Source organism: Carassius auratus, chromosome 17, assembly GCF_003368295.1.
Source record: "Carassius auratus strain Wakin chromosome 17, ASM336829v1, whole genome shotgun sequence".
NCBI lineage: Eukaryota > Metazoa > Chordata > Actinopteri > Cypriniformes > Cyprinidae > Carassius > Carassius auratus.
The window spans coordinates 11,325,952-11,349,927 of NC_039259.1; the positions used below are offsets into that span (position 1 = coordinate 11,325,952).

At 38.4% G+C, this 23,976-nt stretch overlaps 3 protein-coding genes across 4 annotated transcripts; 2 read left to right on the top strand and 1 right to left on the bottom strand.

The window, feature by feature from the left end:
- Window positions 1-66: 66 nt before the first annotated feature.
- On the bottom strand, window positions 67-3,246 carry ccdc28a (coiled-coil domain containing 28A). Its single transcript, XM_026285804.1, has 6 exons — window positions 3,080-3,246; window positions 2,266-2,434; window positions 1,992-2,155; window positions 1,759-1,913; window positions 1,631-1,653; window positions 67-737 (listed from the first exon to the last, which is right to left on the bottom strand). Exons 2-6 carry the CDS (start codon window positions 2,415-2,417, stop codon window positions 683-685), a joined length of 549 nt encoding a protein of 182 aa, XP_026141589.1. The 5' UTR covers window positions 2,418-2,434; window positions 3,080-3,246; the 3' UTR covers window positions 67-682.
- A 461-nt stretch (window positions 3,247-3,707) lies between these two features.
- On the top strand, window positions 3,708-11,780 carry snap23.1 (synaptosome associated protein 23.1). 2 transcript variants are annotated; one of them, XM_026285806.1, is made up of 8 exons: window positions 3,708-3,866; window positions 5,704-5,818; window positions 9,393-9,434; window positions 9,552-9,600; window positions 9,723-9,840; window positions 9,990-10,163; window positions 10,776-10,920; window positions 11,069-11,780. In XM_026285806.1, exons 2-8 carry the CDS (start codon window positions 5,762-5,764, stop codon window positions 11,126-11,128), a joined length of 645 nt encoding a protein of 214 aa, XP_026141591.1. In that variant the 5' UTR covers window positions 3,708-3,866; window positions 5,704-5,761; the 3' UTR covers window positions 11,129-11,780. The 2 variants fall into 2 exon arrangements, with proteins under 2 accessions (XP_026141591.1, XP_026141590.1); XM_026285805.1 differs by lacking the exon at window positions 3,708-3,866 and adding an exon at window positions 3,884-4,040.
- Window positions 11,781-16,870: 5,090 nt separating this feature from the next.
- LOC113117262 (synaptosomal-associated protein 23-like) lies at window positions 16,871-21,700 on the top strand. The gene is made up of 8 exons (XM_026285807.1): window positions 16,871-17,944; window positions 18,264-18,342; window positions 18,831-18,872; window positions 19,352-19,400; window positions 20,754-20,871; window positions 21,093-21,224; window positions 21,304-21,448; window positions 21,604-21,700. Exons 2-8 carry the CDS (start codon window positions 18,286-18,288, stop codon window positions 21,661-21,663), a joined length of 603 nt encoding a protein of 200 aa, XP_026141592.1. The 5' UTR covers window positions 16,871-17,944; window positions 18,264-18,285; the 3' UTR covers window positions 21,664-21,700.
- Window positions 21,701-23,976: the final 2,276 nt, after the last annotated feature.

Here is a 23,976-nt window from a genome sequence, read left to right on the forward strand (position 1 = left end):
ATTTATGTTAAAATAAATAAACTGCATCAATACTTCAGCTAATCTACATAATTGAGAGATCAGATGTGGGGTAATACAACTTGAACTTTATTGACAGAAGCATGAATAAACATTTAATCAACAATCAGCCAGTAGCTTATGTTACACTTTACAGTTCCAACATTTCAATTCAAAATAAAATATATAAATATGACTATAACCAAGAATATACAATGTCATTCTATTTTCATTCTGCAGTATCAGGAAACTGACATCTTGATGAAAATATCTGACATTTTCTTTCTATTAATTCCCTTAAGACAGGACAGAAATAAATACAAACGGAGCCCATCAGTTCCTTGTTAAAGTGAATTAGTGAAAATGCAAAGGTGCTGCTATTGAACTACTCCAAGGCAACATTTAAGATTAGAAGTCACAATGTTATCGAACATTACCTTATGGACGTATATTTCATGTGGAGACATATGATGCTATGAGAAGGACAAGTGAGCATTACATCACAACTGTTTGGATTTGTTCTTTGATATCATATCTATAAAATAGATTGCAAACAAGCCAAGCTGACCAATTCTAAAGTTTAAGATCCAGAGTGTCACTGATATGACTGTAATACTGGTGTTCCTACACAGCTTTTCTGTGCTAAATATGCACGCAGTATTCTCCATCGTAGGGCTTTTGCAGTTCATATGCTGGAAGTTCTGGGAACATCTTGACTGTCAGCAAGGTTGAGCTTTTGTCTAAAGAATTATAGTTAAGGATACTCATTCAAAGCATATGAGAAATCACTTGCTTTTGACAACTTATGTGTATAAAATAATTATATGTGTAACTAAAAAAAAAGTAAAAAAAAAATGCTAAAAATTGACTCATAACCCCCAGGCCATTCAAGATGTAGATGAGTTTATTTCTTTATTAGAACAGATTTGGTGACATTTAGCATTACTGTACATTGCTTGCTCACTAATGGATCTTCTGCGATGAATGGGTGCCGTAAGAAAGAGAGTTCAAACAGCTAAAACTTCACAATTCATCACAACAGTTAACGTCTTGTGAATCAAAAAGATTAGTGTTTATAATAAATAAATGAATCAAGAGGTTTTTAAGTTCAACCTGCTGTTTCTGATTAAAATACAAGTCCACTATCCATAAAACCACATTCAACAGTGAAAAAAATCATCTTGGACTGAAGCAACATACTGGCCAGAAGCAACAGTGCAAAGTTAAAATGCTTTGATGAGTTTGTTTTTTTTTTTACAAACAAACAGTTTTTTCAGCTTCAAAACATGTTAACTGATGAACTGGAGGCATGTGGGTTACTTTTCACTTTTTCACTGGAGGAAATATTATTATGGATTATGGACTTTTGGTCAAAAGCAGCGGCACCCATTCACTGCAGAGAATCCATTGGGGAGCAAGTGATGTAATGCTAAATTTCTACAAATCTTTTCCAATGAAGAAACAGAGTACATCTTGGATGGCCTGAAGGGGAGTACGTTCATTTATTTATTTATTTATTTATTTATTTATTTATTTATAATCATTTTTGGGTGAATTATTTATTTTGCTATACCCCTATAACATCATCCAGTTGAAAGTCATCAGCATGACTGGTGAAACCATGAAAGGATACATTGAGGAGCTCAACTCTTCCAGCTAAAGGAAAAAAACGTGAATTTCATTAGATTGTCTGGATAATTACATGAATTAACACATAGATTAGTGGATTTGTGACTAAATATTTAATATTGCTTTGCTTACATTTAAAAATAGTTTATCCATGTTAGTGTCATAAGCGGACTTCATCTGGTCTTCTGGCAGCTTATCAACTTCTCCATACAGGTCAAAATGCAGACAAGCCAGTGTTTCCTGCATTTCTCTCACATGCTCCATCTGATCAATGGAGCACTCATTGCCTGATTTAGAGAAGATTTTATTTTAATCAAAACTGTGAACACACTTTAATGTAGCTGTACTGTACTGTAGGAGCTTACCAAAGGCTTGTAATTTTCCAGAGTGGAAGTCATTAAGAAGGCTGAGCAGCCCCTTCTCCATCTCCTGGACATCAGACACGTCTGTGAGAAACGAGTGCTGGATGTGGGCAGACTGGTTACTCTTACCCGACTGACTCTGAGGCCTCGGTTTGTCTCGCACTCCCCTAAAACCCCAAAACAAAATGAATAAAGGAACCAAAATATGAAGATTGAAATATGAAACAGTAACTTTAATAACTTACACAGATTTAATATGATGATAGATGACGCTCACCTGCGATACTTTGTCCTCTGACTGGAGTGCGTGACCTTACCACCAACACCGAATGATCTGCTGCTGGATGTTGTTTTTCGTGCAGTGACTTGGGGAGGAGGCTGGTTAGAAGACGGTTTGGGGATTTTACGTTTCTTCATTTTTGCTTCCATTGTGTCATCCAAATGATCTACAGAATAAAATAGTGATGAGCAGAGAAGCCATTGGTAATGTCACATAAACAACGGTTTCCAAACTGTTTCCAATATATTTCCAAACGTTTTATTACTAGAAACTTGGGGTAGTTACATATTACAATAAAGAACAACAAAAGGTGGTGTGACCCGAGACGTTTCAAGTACTGTTTGTTCTGCTCTATAAAAACTGTTCTTTTTTAGACATTTCATGTCAACCTTTTTGTTTAGCAGGATATAGTATTGTGATGAAGTAACATTTAAATAACCATTAAATGATATAAATATAAATAAATGTACATTTTAACTTGATTTTGTAGCCTCCTCGGATGTTTCTCAGGCCCCCTAGCGGGCCCCTGGCTCGGGTTGGAGCCACTAATCCGCGATTACACTAAAATGTTAAGCGTTTTACTCACGATGAGCAGGCGACAAAATAATTCACACTGTCAATCAAAATACAAATAAACACTGTACGGTGTATTAAACAGTGTTATCACGGTCATTAATAATTTTACAGTAACACGGAACATGTAAATGTTACACGAACGAGTCGAGATGCGACGCTGAGTCGTTAGAAAACGTCTACTAGTAATCATGAGAGCAATTTAGTAACATGCACTGTATCATACGTATAATTTTACCGCATGTAGGAAAGCCTCCAATGTTTAGACTGAAATATTATCCCCTCTGAAAGACATTATCGATAGCATTAGAATGCTCTAAAGTTGATACCATGGTTGATACCATAGACAGTAAAAGATACAGCTGACCACCAAGTTTACAAAAGGCACTTCCGGGATTAACACGTCATCGGGATAATATCATCACGCACTGTAGTAAACCGTCGAAAACTACAAATATATATATATATATTTATATTTTATCAACGAAAATGACTACTTAGTTCTTTTGAAATATTGTATAACAAAACAGTTACAGAGAGTGACTTAAAGATAAAAAATCACTAAAAAAGCCACTCGCTACAGTGGACCAATTTAATTTGATTAAAATACCAATACTAATAAATTACTTATATACTTATGGATTACAAAAATGACACGTCTCTTCCGGTTTTATTTTTTATGCTGGAATTACATAGGCCAGACCTTTTGTTTGTCTGTTTTTTCTTCTTCTATTTTTGGGTGATCTATTTAACTGTTATCTACCTCTCATAAACACTTCACCCCATACAACATCTTTTCTGGTGTTGTTGAAAATTATCTTTTCTATTTATACTCGCTTGTCTCTGACGCATGCGCACCAAGTCAACCTGTCTCATAGCCGCACATGCGCAGTGTGCGCCACTGTCACAATCTGTCTGAAGGAATTTCGGAAAGAGTTTGGATCAGCGCGAACAATACACGCTTTCTGAAGACTTAAACCGATCGATACAAGTCTTATCCGTCTCTTGTCCTGGAATCAACTTCAGTAAGTAGCGAGCGAACCGTCGTGCTCCAGCTGGTGTCCAGTAACGTATTTCAAAACAAGAGGATGTTAATTCGTTTCTACTTCCCCAAAGCGGAACTGAAACTTCTCTATTAATTAATCAAATACATTTTATCAGTAGCGTTAAAGAACACCGTGAAACATCATGAGTAAACAGTAAGTAAAAAAAAACTGTCCGTAAGTAATGGTGTTGGGATCTTGGAGACTTGGGGGAATTCACGAGGACTTTCCCACTTTCAAAGTAACGTAAGGTCACTAACATTCTTTCTTCAGTTAATGTTACCTGGCAAAACTTCTCTGACCTTCTGGCGCTGGGTCTTAAAATCAGCAGCTTTAAGCATCATTGCTTTGGGTTTATACTCTCTGATAAGATCAGATTGTCTTTTTTAAGACACAAAAAAATGTATGGTTTCTTCAATATTGGTTCGGAAGATTTGTCAGATCTTATTTAGAGAAGTCATTCTATAGTTTTACCGCATTCTATAGTTTTAATCCCATATGAACATAATAAAGGTCCAGATAGTGCAGTTAAAAGTCTGTCTGATGCAGAATACAGTGAAAATAGTGTGAGAGACATGACGTAATGACTTTACCTTGAGGAACCGGTTTTTGTTGACAAGCTGGAAGTGCATATTTCTTAAAAAGGCGTTCTCATGGATGATGCGTTCAGTGAAGTCAGTAACGTGTTGTTCAGGGTCATGTTAAAACATTTAAAACACTCTTGAAAAGCCTGGATAAGTAAGTTAACACCAAAAGAAGTGGATTTAAATAGATAGTTTACTAAAAAAAATTACAATTCTGTCATTTGTTCACCTTCATGTTGTACCAAACCTGAATGACTCTCACAAAGGCAGAGTTCGTCTTAGTCATTATTATCTTACATTGCATCTTTTGTCTTTTTGTGGTCAACAGAAGAAATTAAGTCATACGGGTTTGAAACGACATAAGTGAAACATTTCAGATGAAATATTCTACTTAGTTTGTTTCTGTGGATTTGCATCTACCTTACTGGAATTTGGAACGGGAAAAGGCTGCAAAAATGAAGGAAAAGCTATATGAGATCTGTTTCCTGTGCAGACAGGCCTGTTGCACACTCATAAGCACTTTATTAGTCTTTTTACTGCAGTCTTACTACAGTGCATGTGAGATTTATACTGTAAGGTGTTACAGTTATATGCTAGTCGATAATTGACTTGTCGTGTCCTCAGTATGTGTTTATTCATTAATGTTTTATAAGTATTTCTGCTCTTCAGGGTTCTTTACAATGTAAGCCAAAATGGCTTGTATGTTATGTTGAACATGTCATTGACAAAAGCTTGATAGAAACATCACACTTCTTTTATCTCTTTCACACCTTTGTTAACAGAGTTTTAAACAGCATAGATGTACGTATTTTCAGTTTTTGTTTAAGGGCGTATTATCATTGGTGTTGTCTGTGCTGTTTATGACCTCTTGGGGTTCTCTTAGGTGTAACACACTTTTATTGAATTTGTCATTAATTTTAAAACCCATTTCACCCTCAATTTTGTCAGGTACTCAGCCTTGTATCACAAAAGTTGCAGTTAAAACTCACACTTTGGTATGTAAGACTTTCAAAAAAATAAAAATAAAATGAGTGAATGAGTAGTATGGACCACTTCTGTAGTCCTTAATGGAGTTTCACATTAAGGAAGATCATCTGAGCAACATGAGGCTGAGTATTGATGAATGATAATATTTCTTTGGTTGTGAATTTCCATGGGAAGGTTTTCTCTGTGGGCACCTTTTGTTTTTGTGGGTATGACTGGCTTCTGAACTTTGATTGACCTCTGACCTCCAGACCCCAGAGCGTTGAGCTTAAGGCCACAGGAGGGGCGGCGAACTTGGACACCAGCAAGATGGCAGACATGACAGTGGAGGACATCACAATGAGAGCCAACCAAGTTACAGATGAGGTATGCTTGTCATCTATTACTATAGTGATATAACGAAGTCTTTCTTTTTTTTTTAATAGATGTGATTTTGCAAGTTCCTGTATGTGTGCCTTTGTTTGTGACAGCAAATTCTTTTTTTCTCTTTTACTCACAATTTTATTGCTCTTTTTTTTTTTTTTACCTTATAATACTTTTCTTGCACTAACAGTTTTAAGATTTTCTTCATGTGTTCTTGTTGATTTAGCTATTTTCTGTGCTACAAAAGTTGTCAGATAATAATAATAACATAATCCTTTCTTGCTTTACTTATAACTTTGTTTCTTTCTCTCTTTCTCTTTCTTGCTGCCTCTGAAGGGACTCACATGAGCCTGTGTGCTGTAATAAAGACTAATAGCATGAAGGGGACACTGTGCTCATGCACCACAGCATGGGTGACTGGGGGTAAACTAGAGATCCAATAAACCCCCGCCCAATTTTTTTACTTTGATTGTACCACTAGTGTTTAACCACCCTTAGAATAGAATTTCCCTGGTCAAAAGTGGATTAATAGCCATAGTTGGAAAAGTTTCACACATTTTTTCACAGCTATGCCTCACCATTGTATCTGTGTATATCATGTCTTCCATGCATGGTTTCATAGCATTATCAAGGCTTTTCACATTTCGGACAGTCTGTGACCCTGGAGCAGATTAAGTCGCTGGGGTATATTTGTACCAATAGCCATAAATACATTTTATGGGTCAAAAATCATTAGTAAATTAAGTAAATATCATGTTCCATAAAGATATATTGTAAATGTCCTACTGTAAATATATAAAACTCTTTTGATTAGTAAAATGCATCACTGAGAACTTGATTTGGAGCAATTTAAAGGCGATTTTCTCAATATTTAGATTTTTTTGCACCCTCAGATACCAGATTTTCAAATAGTTGTATCTCACCCAAATATTGTCCTGTCCTAACAAACCCTACTCAATAGAAAGCTTATTTATTGATCGTTTTGTGGTCCAGGGTAACATTTCTGTGTTCACCTGTGTTCATCTACCCTTTCTGGCTTTATTAGCCAAAGACACACTGAATTGTTCAGTGTGCATTGTTTTATTTGATGTTTGCATGCAGAAGCATAAGGGTGTCCACCAGTGCACGTGGCACCAGGACACCCTTGGCCGGAGGTCGATGATCGACTTTGTGGTCGTGTCATCAGACCTTCGGCCATATGTCTTGGACACTCGGGTGAAGAGAGGGGCGGAGCTGTCAACTGATCACCACCTGGTGGTGAGTTGGATCCGATGGCGGGGGAGGAAGCTGGACAGACTCGGCAGACCCAAACGTACTGTGAGGGTCTGTTGGGAACGTTTGGCCGAGCCCCCTGTCAGAGAGATCTTCAACTCCCACCTCCGGCAGAGCTTCGACCGGATCCCGAGGGAGTCTGGAGATATTGAGTCCGAGTGGACCATGTTCTCCACCTCCATTGTCGCTGCGGCTGCTCGGAGCTGTGGCCGTAAGGTCTCCGGTGCCTGTCGAGGCGGCAATCCCCGAACCCGGTGGTGGACACCGGAAGTAAGGGATGCTGTCAAGCTGAAGAAGGAGTCCTATCGGGCCTGGATGGCTTGTGGGACTCCGGAGGCAGCTGACAGGTACCGGCAGGCCAAGCGGACTGCAGCCCGGGTAGTCGTGGAGGCAAAAACTCGGGCCTGGGAGGAGTTCGGTGAGGCCATGGAGAAGGACTATCGGTTGGCCTCGAAGAGATTCTGGCAAACTGTTCGACGCCTCAGGAGGGGGAAGCAGTGCCCTACCAACACTGTTTACAGTAGAGATGGGCACCTGTTGACCTCAACTGGGGATATCGTCGGGCGGTGGAAGGAATACTTCGAGGATCTTCTCAATCCCACCGACTTGTGTTCCGTTGAGGAAGCAGTGGCTGGGGACTCGGGGGGGCACTCGTCCATCACCCGGGCTGAAGTCATCGAGGTAGTTAAAAAGCTCCTCGGTGGCAAGGCACCGGGGGTGGACGAGATCCGCCCCGAGTACCTCAAGTCTCTGGATGTTGTGGGGCTGTCTTGGCTGGCACGCCTCTGCAACATCGCATGGCGGTTGGGGACAGTACCTCTGGACTGGCAGACCGGGGTGGTGGTCCCTCTTTTCAAGAAGGGGGACCGGAGAGTGTGTTCCAACTATAGGGGGATCACACTTCTCAGCCTCCCTGGAAAAGTCTATGCCAGGGTACTGGAGAGGAGAATTCGGCCGATAGTGGAACCTCGGATCCAGGAGGAACAGTGTGGTTTTCGTCCCGGTCGTGGAACACTGGACCAGCTCTATACCCTTTCCAGGGTGCTGGAGGGTTCATGGGAGTTTGCCCAACCAGTCCACATGTGTTTTGTGGACTTGGAGAAGGCATTCGACCGTGTTCCTCGCGACATCCTGTGGAGGGTGCTCCGGGAGTATGGGGTCGGCGGCTCCCTACTTAGGGCTGTTCGGTCCCTGTACGACCGGAGCAAGAGCTTGGTTCGCATTGCCGGCAGTAAGTCAGACCTGTTCCCGGTGCATGTTGGACTCCGGCAGGGCTGCCCTTTGTCACCGGTTCTGTTCATAATTTTTATGGACAGAATTTCTAGGCGCAGCCAAGGGCCGGAGAGTGTCCGGTTTGGGGACCATACGATTTCGTCGCTGCTTTTTGCGGATGATGTTGTCGTGTTGGCATCCTCAGACCAGGACCTTCAGTGTGCATTGGGACGGTTTGCAGCCGAGTGTGAATCGGCTGGGATGAGAATCAGCACCTCCAAGTCCGAGGGCATGGTTCTCAGTCGGAAAAGGGTGGATTGCCCACTTCAGGTTGGTGGAGAGTTCCTGCCTCAAGTGGAGGAGTTCAGGTATCTTGGAGTCTTGTTCACGAGTGAGGGAAGGATGGAACGTGAGATTGACAGACGGATCGGTGCAGCTTCTGCAGTAATGCGGTCGCTGTACCGGTCTGTCGTGGTGAAGAAGGAGCTGAGCTGTAAGGCAAAGCTCTCGATTTACCGGTCAATCTACGTTCCTACTCTCACCTATGGTCATGAGCTGTGGGTCATGACCGAAAGGACAAGATCCCGGATACAGGCGGCCGAAATGAGCTTTCTCCGTCGGGTGGCTGGGCGCTCCCTTAGAGATAGGGTGAGAAGCTCGGTCACTCGGGAGGAGCTCAGAGTAGAGCCGTTGCTCCTCCACATCGAGAGGAGCCAGCTGAGGTGGCTCGGGCATCTATTTCGGATGCCTCCTGGACGCCTTCCCAGGGAGGTGTTCCAGGCACGTCTCACCGGGAGGAGGCCCCGGGGAAGACCTAGGACACGCTGGAGGGACTATGTCTCCCGGCTGGCCTGGGAACGCCTCGGGGTCCCCCCGGAGGAGCTGGAGGAAGTGGCTAGGGAGAGGGAAGTCTGGGCGTCTCTGCTTAGACTGTTGCCCCCGCGACCCGGCCCCGGATAAGCGGAAGATGATGGATGGATGGATGGATGGATGGCATGCAGAACTCAAATTAATGTTCCACAGAATAGGTGCTGTGCCACATTACTGTAGCGATTTGACTACCTTTTGAATATGTGCGTTTTGTTTCTTTCAGTCACTTGAAAGCACTCGGCGGATGCTACAGTTGGCAGAGGAGGTACGATTTTTCCAGTGAAGCCCAGAGGCTTGAGAAACATGCTACTGTTATTTTGATGTACAGATACAGAATGCCTAGAGCTATCTTCATTTGCTCATTTGATTTGTATATTTTCAGAGCCGGGAGACGGGTGTCAAAACAATGACCATGCTGGATGAGCAGGGAGGTAAGTGACTGCATCATTCCTGAAACCTACTTTATATCGTTGATATACTCTTAAAAAAACGTTGTTTAGTTGATGCTGGCTCATTTTATTTGTTGAAATCTGCTTCATTCTGTCTTGATTAGAGCAACTGAGGCGAGTCGATCAAGGAATGGACCAGATCAATCAGGACATGAGGCAGGCCGAGAAGAACCTGACTGATCTGTCCAAATGCTGTGGCTTGTGTGTGTGCCCATGTGACAGGTTCGCTATTGTAACTCCACTTATAATCTCCATTATGTTGTTTCATGCAACAACAAGTTCAGTAGTATTTTTGTGGGGTCTTCTCTTTGCTTTATTGAAATTAAATGAATCTCATTGAATGAGATTATTGAAAACCTCTTTTCTTTTAGAGTGACGTCTATTGAGCATGATGGGAGATATAAGAAGACTTGGGGCACAGGTAGTGATAACCCCGGCATGGAGGGAAAAGAGGGCGGAGTTGTATCCAGCCAACCAACTGCTGTTCGCAATGGACAGGCTGTTTCGAGTGGGTCAGGGGGCGCATCTGGCCCCTACATTAAGAGGTGAGGGGGGAAATAGCACTAAATAATAGGATTACATCCAGTGTCAGACTTAAATCTTTTGATTTGAATCAATTGTAAAAGCAAGTGAATGAAAAGGGTATGTTAAGCTTAAAATAGATTATAAAATCTGACATTAAAGCCACACTTTCTTCTCTTTTCTGTGGTTTTACTGTCAAATATTTGTGGAGCAAGACTGTTGCAAAATCATTTGAAGAAGCTTCCACTTTGTTGCATGCCAGTGAGTCAATATCAGACTGAACACGAACATTGGTCATTTTGCTTAATCAGATAGTGAGTTCCTGTCTGTGCATGCATTTCTTGAGCTAGAATAAGCTACAGTCCTGTTCTCGGTTTGATAGTTTTTAGCTATTATTAGGATACACTGTCTTTGCCCTGCCACATGAAATATTTTTGGTGGCTGAATCATCTCAAATTTGACTCAATGTGTGTGGAATTTTTTTTATTTTATTTTAAGATCTTTACAGCTGGTTCATACTTCTGAATATTAATTTAGATTAATAAAAAGTGCTTTTAACAATATTACAGTATGTCTTGAGGTATATTCTGTGTATGTACTGTATGCTTTTTTTGATATTTCTGCTTTCACAAAAGAGTCACAAATGATGCGCGAGAAGATGAGATGGAGGAGAATCTGGACCAGGTGGGTGGCATCATCGGGAATCTCAAGAATTTGGCCTTGGATATGGGCAATGAGATTGAAAAACAGAACAAAACCATTGACCGCATCACTGATAAGGTAAATCTACACTGTCAAACAACTAGACATGTAATTAAGTGGACCTGTGAAAATATTGATATTTATTTATATTAACATTATTGTTTTTAAACAATTTAATTAAGATATATAAGATATATTTTATATAAATATATATTATTTTTCCCAGGCTGATATGAATAAAGCTCGTATTGATGAAGCCAACCAGCGAGCCAACAAACTTCTGTAGAGAATGGACACTGCTAGCATCCCTTAGGAGCCTGATTGTTTCCTCCCTCTCTCTCTCTCTCTCTCTCTCTCTCTCTTTCTCTCACACACACACTTTCTGCTTTACAGCAATGAATTGCATCAAGTGAGTTAAGTTCTTCCAGTGCCATATGTGCCTTTTTTTGCCGTTCTGTTTGTACTATTGTAAATAGTTGGACACATGCACACAGATCTATTCCAGAGCCTCCTGTACAATCATGTCTTCACCCTTAATATGTGAGCCAGATATGCTGGACGCACTGAGTGCAGTTGTTTCTGTGTTTTGCTCACTGCTGAAATGTTTCACTAATCTGAATGAAGGGCTAAATACTTACGACAGAACTTTTAATGTTCTGGTTCGCTCCTCTTATAGCCGTTGATGTACGTTTGGGCTAATGATATCATTTTTGGTTTTTATGTAATTTTTTTTCTGTTTAGCTTTATCTGTGACTGATCATTCTCATATTTAATTATCTTAATACATTAATGGGCCTTGTGAATACAGTAAGTCCTGTTCAATGTTTAGCTGGAAATGTATGGTAACGTCCTTTTTAATAGCATAATTTACCATGCTATATAGAAATAGGACATGTCAATATGTATCTATTATACTGCCAATAAACCCAATAAAATCATTTCTTGGCCTCTTTCCTTTTTTGTGTGTAGAAGTAGCTTTACCAGTGGAAGGTGCAGCCACATTTCTTTGTTATTTTATGGTGAAATTAAATACATTTTGGTCTAAGGTCTAACCTAGCAGAATATTTTTTAAGCAATGCAACAAATTTTTGTGGAAGGCTTGATCCTGACGCGAAATCTGCATGGAGAAATATTTTGACCTTATGAGATCTCAGATTACGTGGATTTCTTTTTTTAATGACCAGTTATGAAAAAAGATCCATCGTAAAAAAGTGTTTTGAATGACAAAATAGAAGGAACAATCATTTGTGCTTCAACACCTGCTAATATCTCTGCTGCCTGTATAGCAAATATTATTCCTCATTATGTAGAAAGTACAACAACTAGCCCATAAGATAAGTTTGTTTAAAAATATATATATTTTTAGCTTTTATAAAAACACTTTTAAAAGAATTCTAATGTCTGTATGGTCTTTCCATAGCCTACCTTGCTTAGGATTGTTTTATGGAAATGTATCCATTAGAGACATTGCTACAGTTCTTCTGGATTGAGTCTGTCTCAGTTTGTTCTGTTTCTTCATGATGATGAGATCAGATCAATGGCTGTTGTCAGACAATCTAACTGGATTATTACAGTTAATGGCAAAATGAATGTTTGGAAATGTAAACTGATATTTCCTACTGGCACATTACAGCAAAAAGAAAATAACTGACTTAATCAGAATCAGAATGAGCTTTATTTCCAGGTATGTTTACACATACAAGAAATTTGTTTTCGTTACAGAATCTCCGCAGTGCAACAGAATGACAGCGACAGAACAAAAAAACACATAATAAAAGAATAAAAAATGCAAATAAGTAAGTAAGTCCATGATCATCTATACAGTTTTGAGCGTGTTACGCTCCAGGTTGTTGAGAGTGCACCAGACAGCCAGCTCTTAAACCTCCTGTCTGTAAGCAGACTCGTCTCCGTCCTGAATGAGGCCGATGAGTGTGGTGTCATCTGCAAACTTCAGGAGCTTGACAGAGGGATCCTTAGACGTGCAATCGTAAGTGTACAGGAAGAAGAGCAGTGGAGAGAGAACAAAGCCCTGGGGGGCACCAGTGCTTATTGTACGGGTGCTGGATGTGTATTTTCCCAGCCTCACAAGCTGCTGCCTGTCTGTCAGGAAGCTGTTAATCCACTGACAGACGGAGGTGGGCATGGAGAGCTGAGTTAGTTTGGGCTAGAGAAGGTTTGGAATGACAGTGTTAAAGGCCGAGCTGAAGTCAACAAACAGGATCCTCACATAAGTCCCCAGTCTGTCTAGGTGTTGCAGAAACTAATGCAATCAAATGTTTTCTGCATCATCCACAGACCTGTTTGCTCTGTAGGCAAACTGACGAGGATCCAGCAAGGGTCCAGGGATGTCCTTCAGGTGGGCCAGCACCAGTTTATCAAATGACTTCATGACCACAGACGTTAAAGCCACAGGCCATGTTTCATGTTTGAAGCATGAAGGGACTTCACACAGCTCCAGTGATCTGTTGAAGATCTGTGTGAAGATGGGGGTCGGCTGATCAGCACAGGATTTCAGACAGGCTGGTGTAACACAATCTTGGCCTGGTGCTTTTTTCCTTTTCTGCCTCTGGAAGACCTGGCCTACCGCATCCTCGCTTATCTGTATTACCGGTGTCGGGGATAGGGGGGTTGCAGGAGGTGTGAATGGTGAGAGCGATTGTTAGGAGAGGTCTTCAGGACGGGTTGCAAGAGTTGTGAATGGTGTTAACGGTTGTGTGGAGAGGCGTTCAGGGCAGGTTATGGGTGTTCTTTTAGTCAAACCTGCAGTAAAACCCGTTCAGAAAGTCTGCCAGTCATTGATTCTCCACAGTGCTGGGGGGTAGTGTCTTGTAGTTGGTGATCTCTTTCAGACTTTTCCACACTGATGGTGAGTCGTTGGAAGTTAACTGTGTCCTTATTTTCCCAGAATAATTCCTCTTTGCCACTTTGATCTCCTTTTCCAGTGTGTATTAAGCCTGTTTATACAAGACATTGCTCCCCTCCTGTAAGCATCTTCTTTGGTCTAATGGAGCTGACTGAGTTTTGCAGTAAACCACGGTTTGTCATTGTTGTAAGTTAGGAATACAGACATCCTCACAGAAACTTATATAAGATGTTACAGTCTCTGTGAGTTCATCCAAATCAGTGGCAGCAGCTTCAAAAACACTCAGATCAGTGGTCAAATCAAGATTGTAAATCCTGCTCTGCTTCATAAGTCCATCTTTATACAGTCCTTAATACAGTTTAGCTGATTTTAGTTTAAAACCATTTTAGCTGTAATAATACTAAAAATACTAGTGTTATAATAATTTTTTGCCACCACTGTATATAAGAAAGAAGAAGAAAAAAAAACATAAAATTAAAAGGACAATTGTTTTCCCATGTAGGTCAAAAAGACACACACTCTCTCTCTCTCTCTCTCTCTCTCTCTCTTTTCCAACCAACCTTTGCCACCTCACTTCCTCTTTATAATGGTTGCCCACAAGAAGTAGCAAAGGCAGGTACAAAGAAGAGTAAAGTTCCCACACCTCTCACAGGGTTTTTTGTGATGTGAAGAGGAAACTTTAACATGTACAACCGAATGATCACAACACTCAGAACTGGAGCATCTTCAGAGTAAGTAAACAAACTTACAGGAACTAAAAGAATGAAATATAAAAAAGTAGCTAAATATTCTAATATCATATGTAGACACTCCTCTCTTTATTTTTTGCTGAAATTCTGCTATTTTCAATAGCTTAGTAGTGTGACTTGGAAAAAGGAATCACATTTTGATTGAACCACACCCTGATGCGTATTGGTTTGTATAATTATAACGCCGGATTTAAAGTCTAATATTAGGGTAGGGATATTTCCATGGATTTCTCTGGCAATCTTTGTTTATATCCAAATGTATCATCTCAAATTTGACTAACAATTTTCCCAGAGCAGAATCCCAGTTCAGCAGAATGGCAGACATGTCGGTGAAGGAGATGAAAATTAAGGCCAACCATGTAGCAAATGAGGTACGTTTGAGGATATATAAGAAGATGAGATGAATCCTTTTTGTTCTTGTTCTTTTATTTGTTGCTGTTTTTAAGTTCCTTTAAAATTACCAGCCCATATAAAAGCAACAATCTTTCATGACTGGAAATAAAAATACTTATTTTGCCCCATCTAGTTATTTTGCAGGTCAAATATGGTTTTGTGAGAAGTGTGGAAATATAGTTTATCAGAAGTATCAGTGCATTCACTCTTCATTCATCTGAAATATTTAACATATACTTTTTTTTTTTTCATATGTGTGTGTAAGCAGCACTTATAATAAATTTTCTCTAAATCTTTATACTGTCACAGAATGAAAAAAGGTAATTGTCACTTTTATTTTACAATTATTCTTATTCTTATTATTCTTATTCTTAACATTCAGCAATTCCGTTTTATTTAATTTTTTAATTGTAACAATCCTGAAAATTGTGTAGAATTCTATTTCAGGCTGGTATGAATGAACCTTGCATTGATGAAGCCAACCAGCGAGCCAACAAACTTCTGTAGAGAATGGACACTGCTAGCATCCCTCAGGAGCCTGATCGTCTCTCTCTCTCTCTCTCTCTCTCTCTCTCTCTCTCTCTCTCTGTCTCACACACACCCACACACACACACACGCACACACACACACACACACACACACACACTCACACACACTTTCTGCTTTACAGCAATGAATTGCAGCGAGTTATGTTCTTCTAGTGCCATATGTGCCTCCTGTACAATCATGTCTTCACCCTTAATATGTGAGCCAAATATGCTGGACACGCCGAGTGCAGTTGTTTCTGTGGTTTGCTCACTGCTGCCCTCTCAGTCTGTAAAGAAAGGAGATGGTGATGGGTTTTGTCCATCCCTCTCCCTGCTCTTCACTCAACACAGCTAAATGTTTCACTAATCTGAATGAAGGGCTAAATACTTACGACAGAACTTTTACTGTTCTGATGGCTCCTCTTATAGCCGTTGATGTATGTTTGGGCTGATTATATAATTATTTGATTTTTATGTCACTTTTTTCTTTTAAGCTGTATCTGTGACTGATCATACTCATATTGAATTATCTTAATACATAAATGGTCCTTGTGAATACAGTTAGTCCTGTTCAGTGTTTGGATGCAAATGTATGGTAACGCCCTTTTTAATAGCATAATTTACCATGCTATATAGAAACAGGACATGTCAATGTATCTATTTTACTTCTAATGAAGCCAATATAATAATTTCTTGGCCTCTTTCCTTTTTTGTAATTTAGAATTACCAGTAGAGGGCGCTGCCACCTTACTTAAGCCTACTATGGCTGAGTGCTGAGCAGGGGCGTAGCGTCAGGGCATGCAGGGTAATGCAGGTGCTAGAATATTTTAAGCCTTCTCAAATCAACACAAATTGCCTAACATAAACAGACGTAAAACACTTAATGCTTTTCACGGTATTAATTTAAACATTTAACCTGGATAAATGAGGGATGTTAGGTGCATGTCCTATCGTTTGTGCGGAGAGTGAGCGCTTTGCAGGACATGGAGGCGTCATTGTAATCACTTGCATTTAAAAAAAAATATTTTTTAATAACAGTGGAAACTTAAAAACACGCCGTAATTTTTGCTCATAAAGGTAATAGTATACATCATTCGGAACTGCAAATATATCTATATAATGCTTTTACTGTTTTAAAACGAAATAATTATAATAAATAAATTAAAAAAAAACTCTGTAATTATGCATTTCTTTCCAAAGGCACGTCCAAAATAAAAAAATACAAATAATTTTATTTTATTTTTATTTTTTATAAAATTGTTCATATTTTTTTAGTTCATGTGACACAGTAGCCACAAAAGCACTGTATAAATGATACAAGCTTATGCTTTATTTGATTTTATTTTTATTCAAGATATTTCCAAACGTGTTAACTTATCAGGAAATGTCTTAAATATTTTACCATAAAATCTCACATATATACTGTTTTTTTTTTTTTTTTTTTTTTTGCATATGGGCCTAGGGGTGAATCACTGGTCTGAGGACTGATTTCTGTTAATTCCAGCTTTCATCTTTCTCATGGATAGTTTTATTTGGACTGACTCTTGGGACTGAGGATTGCATAGTAGCCTAATTATTTGAATCGTTTGAGGCATCGAAGAACAGTGCCTTTATTTCAACTCTCTTCAAGACTTTCTGTGTCCGCTGTTTAGGGGACTGCTGAGGAGGGTCCACGTGTGCCATGAAGCCTGGAGGTACTGTCCTCAAGTTATCAGCCAGCCTCGTTCTCTCAAAGTCTGACAAATCTAATACCACATATAGGATGTAACATAAAAACGAAATCTAAGGACATCCATTTCTTGTGGCCACAACTTCTTATGTTAAGGGAACTACATGTTTTTCTCGTGGCCACGGAAAAATTTCAGCGAGCAGGCTACAGATAAGAGACAGAGGATTCCCTTCATTTCCCTGTTTTAATTCCCCTTTGTGTTTGACTGAACTTTGGTTTGGTTTGAGATTTTTTTATCAGTTGCAAAAATTAAAACCATGTCTGATGTACCAATATTTTTTGTTGGTATAAAGGCTTGCTTTCTTTCAGTGAAATACAGCCAGGGTATTTGATGCTAAAAATTTGATATTTATTTGAAAGAAAACAGTTAAACAGCTCAGGGTATTTTCCCATGTAGGTCAAAAATGGTCTCTTCTCACCCCTATTTGTGCCACCTCACGTCCAGTTAAGAATGGTTGGCCACAAGAAGTAGCAAAGGCAGGTGCAATACCTGTCATCATCTAATAATTTAAAATATGCAACTCTATGGTTTAAACCATTGGTTCATCAACATACAAGTTCACACACATGATTTTAAAGAACATACAACTTCAGTATCTGAAATCTCTGGTCTGGAGTAAATATCAGAGGTGTATTTTGATGTAGAATATTGTTTAGGGGTGGGCAAGTACCTTCAACAGCCCCTTCCTGACTACGTCACTTTGAGAAGTTATGTAAATATGCTGTTTCTCCTTTTGTGCTCCCACAACTCTCTCTGAGGGATTTTTGTGATGCAAAGAGGAAACGTTTACATGTACAACTGAATGATCACAACACTTCAAACTCTGAAGTATCTTGAGAGTAAGTTCACAGATACACATACACTGACACAGCTAAAAGAGTTATATATTATAAGTAGTTAAATATTTGAATTTATAGACAATCCTCTTTTACTTTTTCTTTTGCTGAAATTCTGCTGTGCATAATTGCTTAGACTTGAATCAAGTTGAACTGATTGTTTGTTACTGTGCTAGGAACCATTAAGTTAGAGAAAAAGATTGTTTTGAATAAACCATATGATATGCCTTACATAATAATACTGTTATTGTAATTACTGAATTGCAGGCTAAGAATAGTTTTTATTTTAATGCAAATGTATCATCTTACATTTGACTTACAGTTTAAGATCCCAGTTCAGCAGAATGGCAGACATGTCAGTTGAGGAGATGACATCTAAAGCCAACCGTGTAACAAATGAGGCAAGTTAGTTATTTGTTTCCACAAGGATGTATAAGATGATTAAATCGATGATTCTTGTTCTTTTATTAGTTGCTGATTTCAAGTTCCTGTAAAATTCCCAGCTCATGTGAAAGCAACGTTCTTTAATTTCTCTAAACTGAAAATAAGATTTTTCTTTTGCCCCATCTAGTTATTTTCAAATATGGTTTTGTGAGAAGTGTGGAAATAGTTTTGTATAACCACAGTTTATCAGAAGTATCAGTGTGGATATGCTCTTCATTCATCTGGAATATTTAACACACATATTTCTCAGCAAGTACTAGTTAACATCTAGCAATCAGACTTTTTTCTTTTAGAACTGCAACAATTCTGATGACAGAATTGGGAGAGATAAACTCAGAACTAAAAAAAAGTCACAGTTACCTTACCTTTATCACATGGTTTAAACAAGTTTCCATAAATATTTGATGTTAAGGTTTGACTAACTGTCCTTTTATTTGTTTTTCAGTCACTTGAAAGCACTAAACGAATGGTCCAAATGACAAATGATGTAAGACATCTTATTTTAACCAGTTTAACACTAGAGTAGGACTACTTCTTAAAAACACGCTGAAGAAAACCTATGCCATTATTTATTTAATATAGTTATTTCATACAATATACTTCAAATCAATCAAAATATTTTTGACATATCACTTAAGACTTACTGATATCAAATTATAATCAAGCTTTGTGTGGAGGATTTTTGTTTTTACTACACAATGAACATTTCCTAATATTTTGCCTAAAAGATATTTTGATATCACTATTAATAAGGACTGTATCATCTCTGTAGAATACTTTAAATGTAATATATTTAAAGTGTACCTGAAGTATACTAACAATAATTCTACTTCAATCAAATACACTCAAGTATATTTTAGTTGGACTTCAGGAAGACTTCCACACAATTAAAGTGCATTAATTACTTTGATTTAATTTTGATTTAATTTACAATTACTTGAACTTGAAGCCTGTGTATTTTTGCAGAGTATCAACGCTGGGGTCAAGACAATGACTATGTTAGATAAGCAGGGAGGTGAGTCTCAATTCTCCTGATGTCTAAGAAGATGATGCAATGGATCCTTCTTGTTCTATTATGAGTTGCTGTTTTTAAGTTCCTGTAAAATTCCCAGCTTATGAAAGTTTCATTTCTTAATTTCTGTAAATTGTAAATACTCCCCCCCCCCCCCCCATCTACTTATTTTCAAATATGGTTTTGTGAGAAGTATGGAACCAGTTTATCAGAAGTATCAGTGTGGATTTACTCTTCATTCATCTGAAATATTTAACACATAGTTTTATTTTACAGTTCTTTTACTCTGGAAAACACTGGACTCTAACAATGCCTTGAGAAAAAAAAAAAAAAAAACAGTAAAAGGGATACCCCAAAATGAAAAGTTTGTCATTAATCACTTACCCCCATGTCATTCCTAATTCATAAAATCTTTCTTCAGCTTCGGGAACAAAATTGTATATATTACGGCTGAAAACCAGGAGGCTTGTGACTGTCCCATAGACTGTCAAGTAAGTTACACTGTCAAGGTCCAGAAAACTGTCAAGTCTGTCCACATCAATGTACTGCCATTTTGAAGAATATGAGTTGGAAGCAGGCATCATATGTTCTTCTGTGTCAACCACGCCACAAGGATGCCCTGTTTTAAAAGCTTAAATATATGAAGAAAACGCATCTTTGTGATGCGGCAGACACAGAAAAGCATATGCTGCCTGCGTCCAACTCAAATTCAACAGTATTCTCATCGCTTCATAACATTACGGTTGAACTACTGATGGCAGATGGACTATTGTAATGATGCTTTCCATACTTTTCTGGACCTTGACAGTTTAACTTACATGGCGGTCTGTTGGACAGCCACAAGCCTCTCGGTTTTCATCCAAAGTATGTTACATTTTGTTCCGAAGACGAACAAAGCTTTTATGGGTTTGGAACCACATGGAATTAGGGAATTAATGACAAAATTTTCATTTTGGGCTGGAGTATCCCTTTAATGTAAAAAAATAAAGCATATACATAAACCCATATAAGAAATAAAACTGTTATCGAATAAGCATGTGTGTCCTGTTCTCTGTACTAAACACCTGAAACACTGGTGTCTAATTTTTTACTGCAGTCAATGCAATTTGGAAATAACTCAAACCTGTATGTGTGTGTGTTCAAATTTTCAGATCTAACCCCCTTTGTAATCATTAACAAATCTGTAATTTTAACTGATTGAAATTACTTTGTATTTAAATTACGTAATTACTCCCCAACAATGAGAATATACTATAATGTACACCTTTTTTTTTTTTTTGCCAGTGAAATTCAGCTAATGTGACTGCAATTCACTTTTTCTTCTTCTTCTTCTTCTTCCCTTTTTCTTTCTTTTAGAAACACTAATGAATGTGGAACGGGAAATGGACCAGATTAAGCAGGACATGAAACAAGCTCGAAAAAACCTGAATGAACTGTCCAAATGCTGCGGCCTGTGTTTGTGCCCATGTAACAGGTTAGCTAGAGCTTAGATCTCTTCTGTATTATCTGAAATAATTTGCCTATAGTCACCCTTAAAACAGCATTAACCAGCATAAACCAACTTGGCCATGCTGGTCTAATCTGACATTTTTCAGTAGGGACAATAAACTAAATTGGCACATTAAGTTTAAGGTTTTCACCTCATTGTTTATATTTGATGTCAGATTTCTTTGGATTTGAATGGATTGTTTATAGACTGAAGTCCACCGAGAGTGGCTGGAGAAAAAAGCAGGTCAGGGAACCAAAGGAAAGCAAGCAGAAGGTGGAATCAAACCAACCGACTGCTCTTCGCAATGGGCAGGCCTCCTCCGGCCCCTACATCAAGAGGTGAAGGAAAAACAGCACTGAGAGTGACAGAATCAAACATTCAGTGATCCAATGTGACTGCTTGTTTTGTTTCTGTAAGAATAACAGATGATGATCGAGAAGATGAGATGGAAGAGAATCTAAGTCAGGTGGTCGACCACGTTGCAATATTAAAGAACATGGCACTGGGCTTGAACAACAAGATTGAAGATCAAATCCAAATAATTGATCGTGTCAATAATGAGGTACAGTTACTATCAAGTTACTTCACAGAGATATTCAGTAGCTAGCAGTACACGCATTAGTGGCAACTTTTATTTTGCATACTGGCATTTTGTAAGTTTCTGTTTATTAAGTCAACAAATATAAATGTCAATATTTTATTAAATTTTTTTGCCAGATTACAACAGTTACAAGTGAGGTTGCTGCGGCGGAAAAACGAGCCAGGAAACACCGATAAGAGAAATACAGAAAGGACCACCATCCTTCCCATACTACAATTTTTTTTTCTTTTTAGTTTTTTTTTTTTTTTTTTTTTTTGCATTTCTATAATCTGCTACTAACATTTCATTGTGACTTTAACACTTTTTGTTGCCATAAGTGCCTTTTTATTGTTGTCATCATTATCTTGATGTTTGTAAATTGCAGGATACAGTTGTGCCCAGTAATCTGCTAAACGAAGCTGTAGAATGATTGAGTTTTTCTAAAGCTTTTGATTGAAGTGCATGTCTAATATTCTCTGGACGAAATGAGAAGTGTTCATAAGACCGGTCAGATCAGCACTTAAATTATACATAAGCTAAGGCTTCAAAAAATTTCAATGAATGAATCTGTTTCATTTTAATGCACCAAACTGTCAATAAATGATCCTTTCCTCATGTTGTATTTTTTATTTTATGGGCCCTGGCCTTTGTTCTCAAACGACCAGCAGAGGCTGCTGTTAGACTGTTCTGAAATCCAACCACAAAAAATGTTTCCTAAGATGGAGGACCGAAGAAGAATGCTGCTTATTCTCTGCTTATGTAAGATAATTTTCTCTAAACTGATCATAAAATATGAAAGCAGAACAAAACATTTATGATGAATTATCCTTGCTTTTCCAGCTATCCCTGTCATCATTTTGTGTTCTCAAAGGTAGACACTGCAGTAAAAAATGCTTTTTTTTTTGTTTTTATTTTGATATGCTGATATGTTTACTATATGAATATTTACATTTTTACAGTAGTAGAGCCCATTTTTACAATCTTGCTGAGGGTTGTGTAAACTCACAATACAACTTTGCTTGCTCTCTTGTTTGTGTACTTTCTTCTCATTTATGTAATAGTAAATGTTTAGTATTATTTAACAGTATCCCTAACATGGACAGCATCTATACTATTTTCACTTAAGTTTACACTTTATATTACATACTGACTCACCCACTAGTTATAACAGCTGTTCTCATCGCCTTTGTTTTCTCATCACATGAGAGATTTTTCTAGTTAGCTAGGTTTTGTAGCGGTCTTCTTTGGCCTACCACATTTTTTTACTGCGGTTAAGAGCAGCAGAGTTTGCTTCTGTCTGAGTTCTGTTTTAGACCGAGACCCATGACGGGTAGACCTTTCAGAAGTAATTCTAGATTGTATAATTACATGTAGTGATATTCAGATCAACATCACAACTTGTGATATTTTACACAACAGAACAGTCCAATGAACATCATGTTAATGTTGAGGAAATGGCATCTTAAACACAATATTGCTTAAAATAAAGCCAAAACAGGGCTGACCAACATGCAGTGTAAAGTAGTGAGTTTCAGAGCCTCTCCTGTAGAGACAAAAAAAAAAAAAAAAAAATTCATTCTTTCTTTTGGCCACCACAAACAGTGATTGACTGTTGTAAAACTCAGAAAGCAATTGATGTCAGGTCTATAATGCGATCAATTTTTTTATAAATTGTACAAAGCAATGTCTATGTCTCTTTCTTTTTAAAAGTTCCCAACCAGAGGGCCAGGGCCCCTGGCAAACTTTCAAGGGGGCCTCAAGATGAATAATGATTTAAAATAAAATTCAAAACAAGATTTAATTAAAAAAAGAAAAATAAGCTCACTCTGTTTTATTTCATGCTCTCTGTTATTTATTTTCTGTTATTTAGTATCCTGACTATGCTATTTCACATAGATGTTTAAATGAAAATGAACCCCATTCAAAAGTTTACATACCCTTGAATTCTTCGTCATCACTTAGGAACCTGTGCTATTTGTTCGGACTCTTTCCTTAGAAAGCCACATGGACAGCATGTTTATACTTTATATTACATACTGACTCAATGTCAAATGCAGAAATGTTAATCCATGCATTTATGACTTCAAGGTTAGACTATTGTAATGCTTTATTGGGTGGTTGTTCTGCACGCTTAGTAAACAAATTACAGCTAGTCCAAAATGCAGCAGCAAGAATTCTTACTAGAACCAGGAAGTATGACCATATTAGCCCGGTCCTGTCCACACTGCACTGGCTCCCTATCAAACATATACATATAACATATAGATTTTAAAATATTGCTTATTACTTGTAAAGCCTTGAATGGTTTAGCACCTCAGTATTTGAATGAGCTCCTTTTACATTATAATCCTCTACGTCCGCTACGTTCTCAAAACTCAGGCAATTTGATAATACCTAGAATATCAAAATCAACTGCGGGCGGCAGATCCTTTTCCTATTTGGCGCCTAAACTCTGGAATAACCTACCTAACATTGTTCGGGAGGCAGACACACTCTTGCAGTTTAAATCT

Excerpts from the sequence above, each read along its gene's own strand:
- snap23.1 (XM_026285805.1), top strand. Across the intron at positions 9,601-9,722 it reads CATGCTGGATGAGCAGGGAG|AGCAACTGAGGCGAGTCGAT; the intron begins GTAAGTGACTGC and ends TGTCTTGATTAG. Across the intron at positions 9,841-9,989 it reads TGTGTGTGCCCATGTGACAG|AGTGACGTCTATTGAGCATG; the intron begins GTTCGCTATTGT and ends CTTTTCTTTTAG.
- LOC113117262 (XM_026285807.1), top strand. The coding sequence starts at position 18,286 with ATGGCAGACATGTCAGTTGAGGAGATGACATCTAAAGCCAACCGTGTA. Across the intron at positions 19,401-20,753 it reads TATGTTAGATAAGCAGGGAG|AAACACTAATGAATGTGGAA; the intron begins GTGAGTCTCAAT and ends TCTTTCTTTTAG. Across the intron at positions 21,225-21,303 it reads TCCGGCCCCTACATCAAGAG|AATAACAGATGATGATCGAG; the intron begins GTGAAGGAAAAA and ends TGTTTCTGTAAG.
- ccdc28a (XM_026285804.1), bottom strand. The coding sequence starts at position 2,417 with ATGGAAGCAAAAATGAAGAAACGTAAAATCCCCAAACCGTCTTCTAAC. Across the intron at positions 1,654-1,758 it reads TGGATAAACTATTTTTAAAT|CTGGAAGAGTTGAGCTCCTC; the intron begins GTAAGCAAAGCA and ends TTTTTCCTTTAG. Across the intron at positions 738-1,630 it reads GAAGAGTTGAGCTCCTCAAT|ACAAAAGCTCAACCTTGCTG; the intron begins GTATCCTTTCAT and ends ATAATTCTTTAG.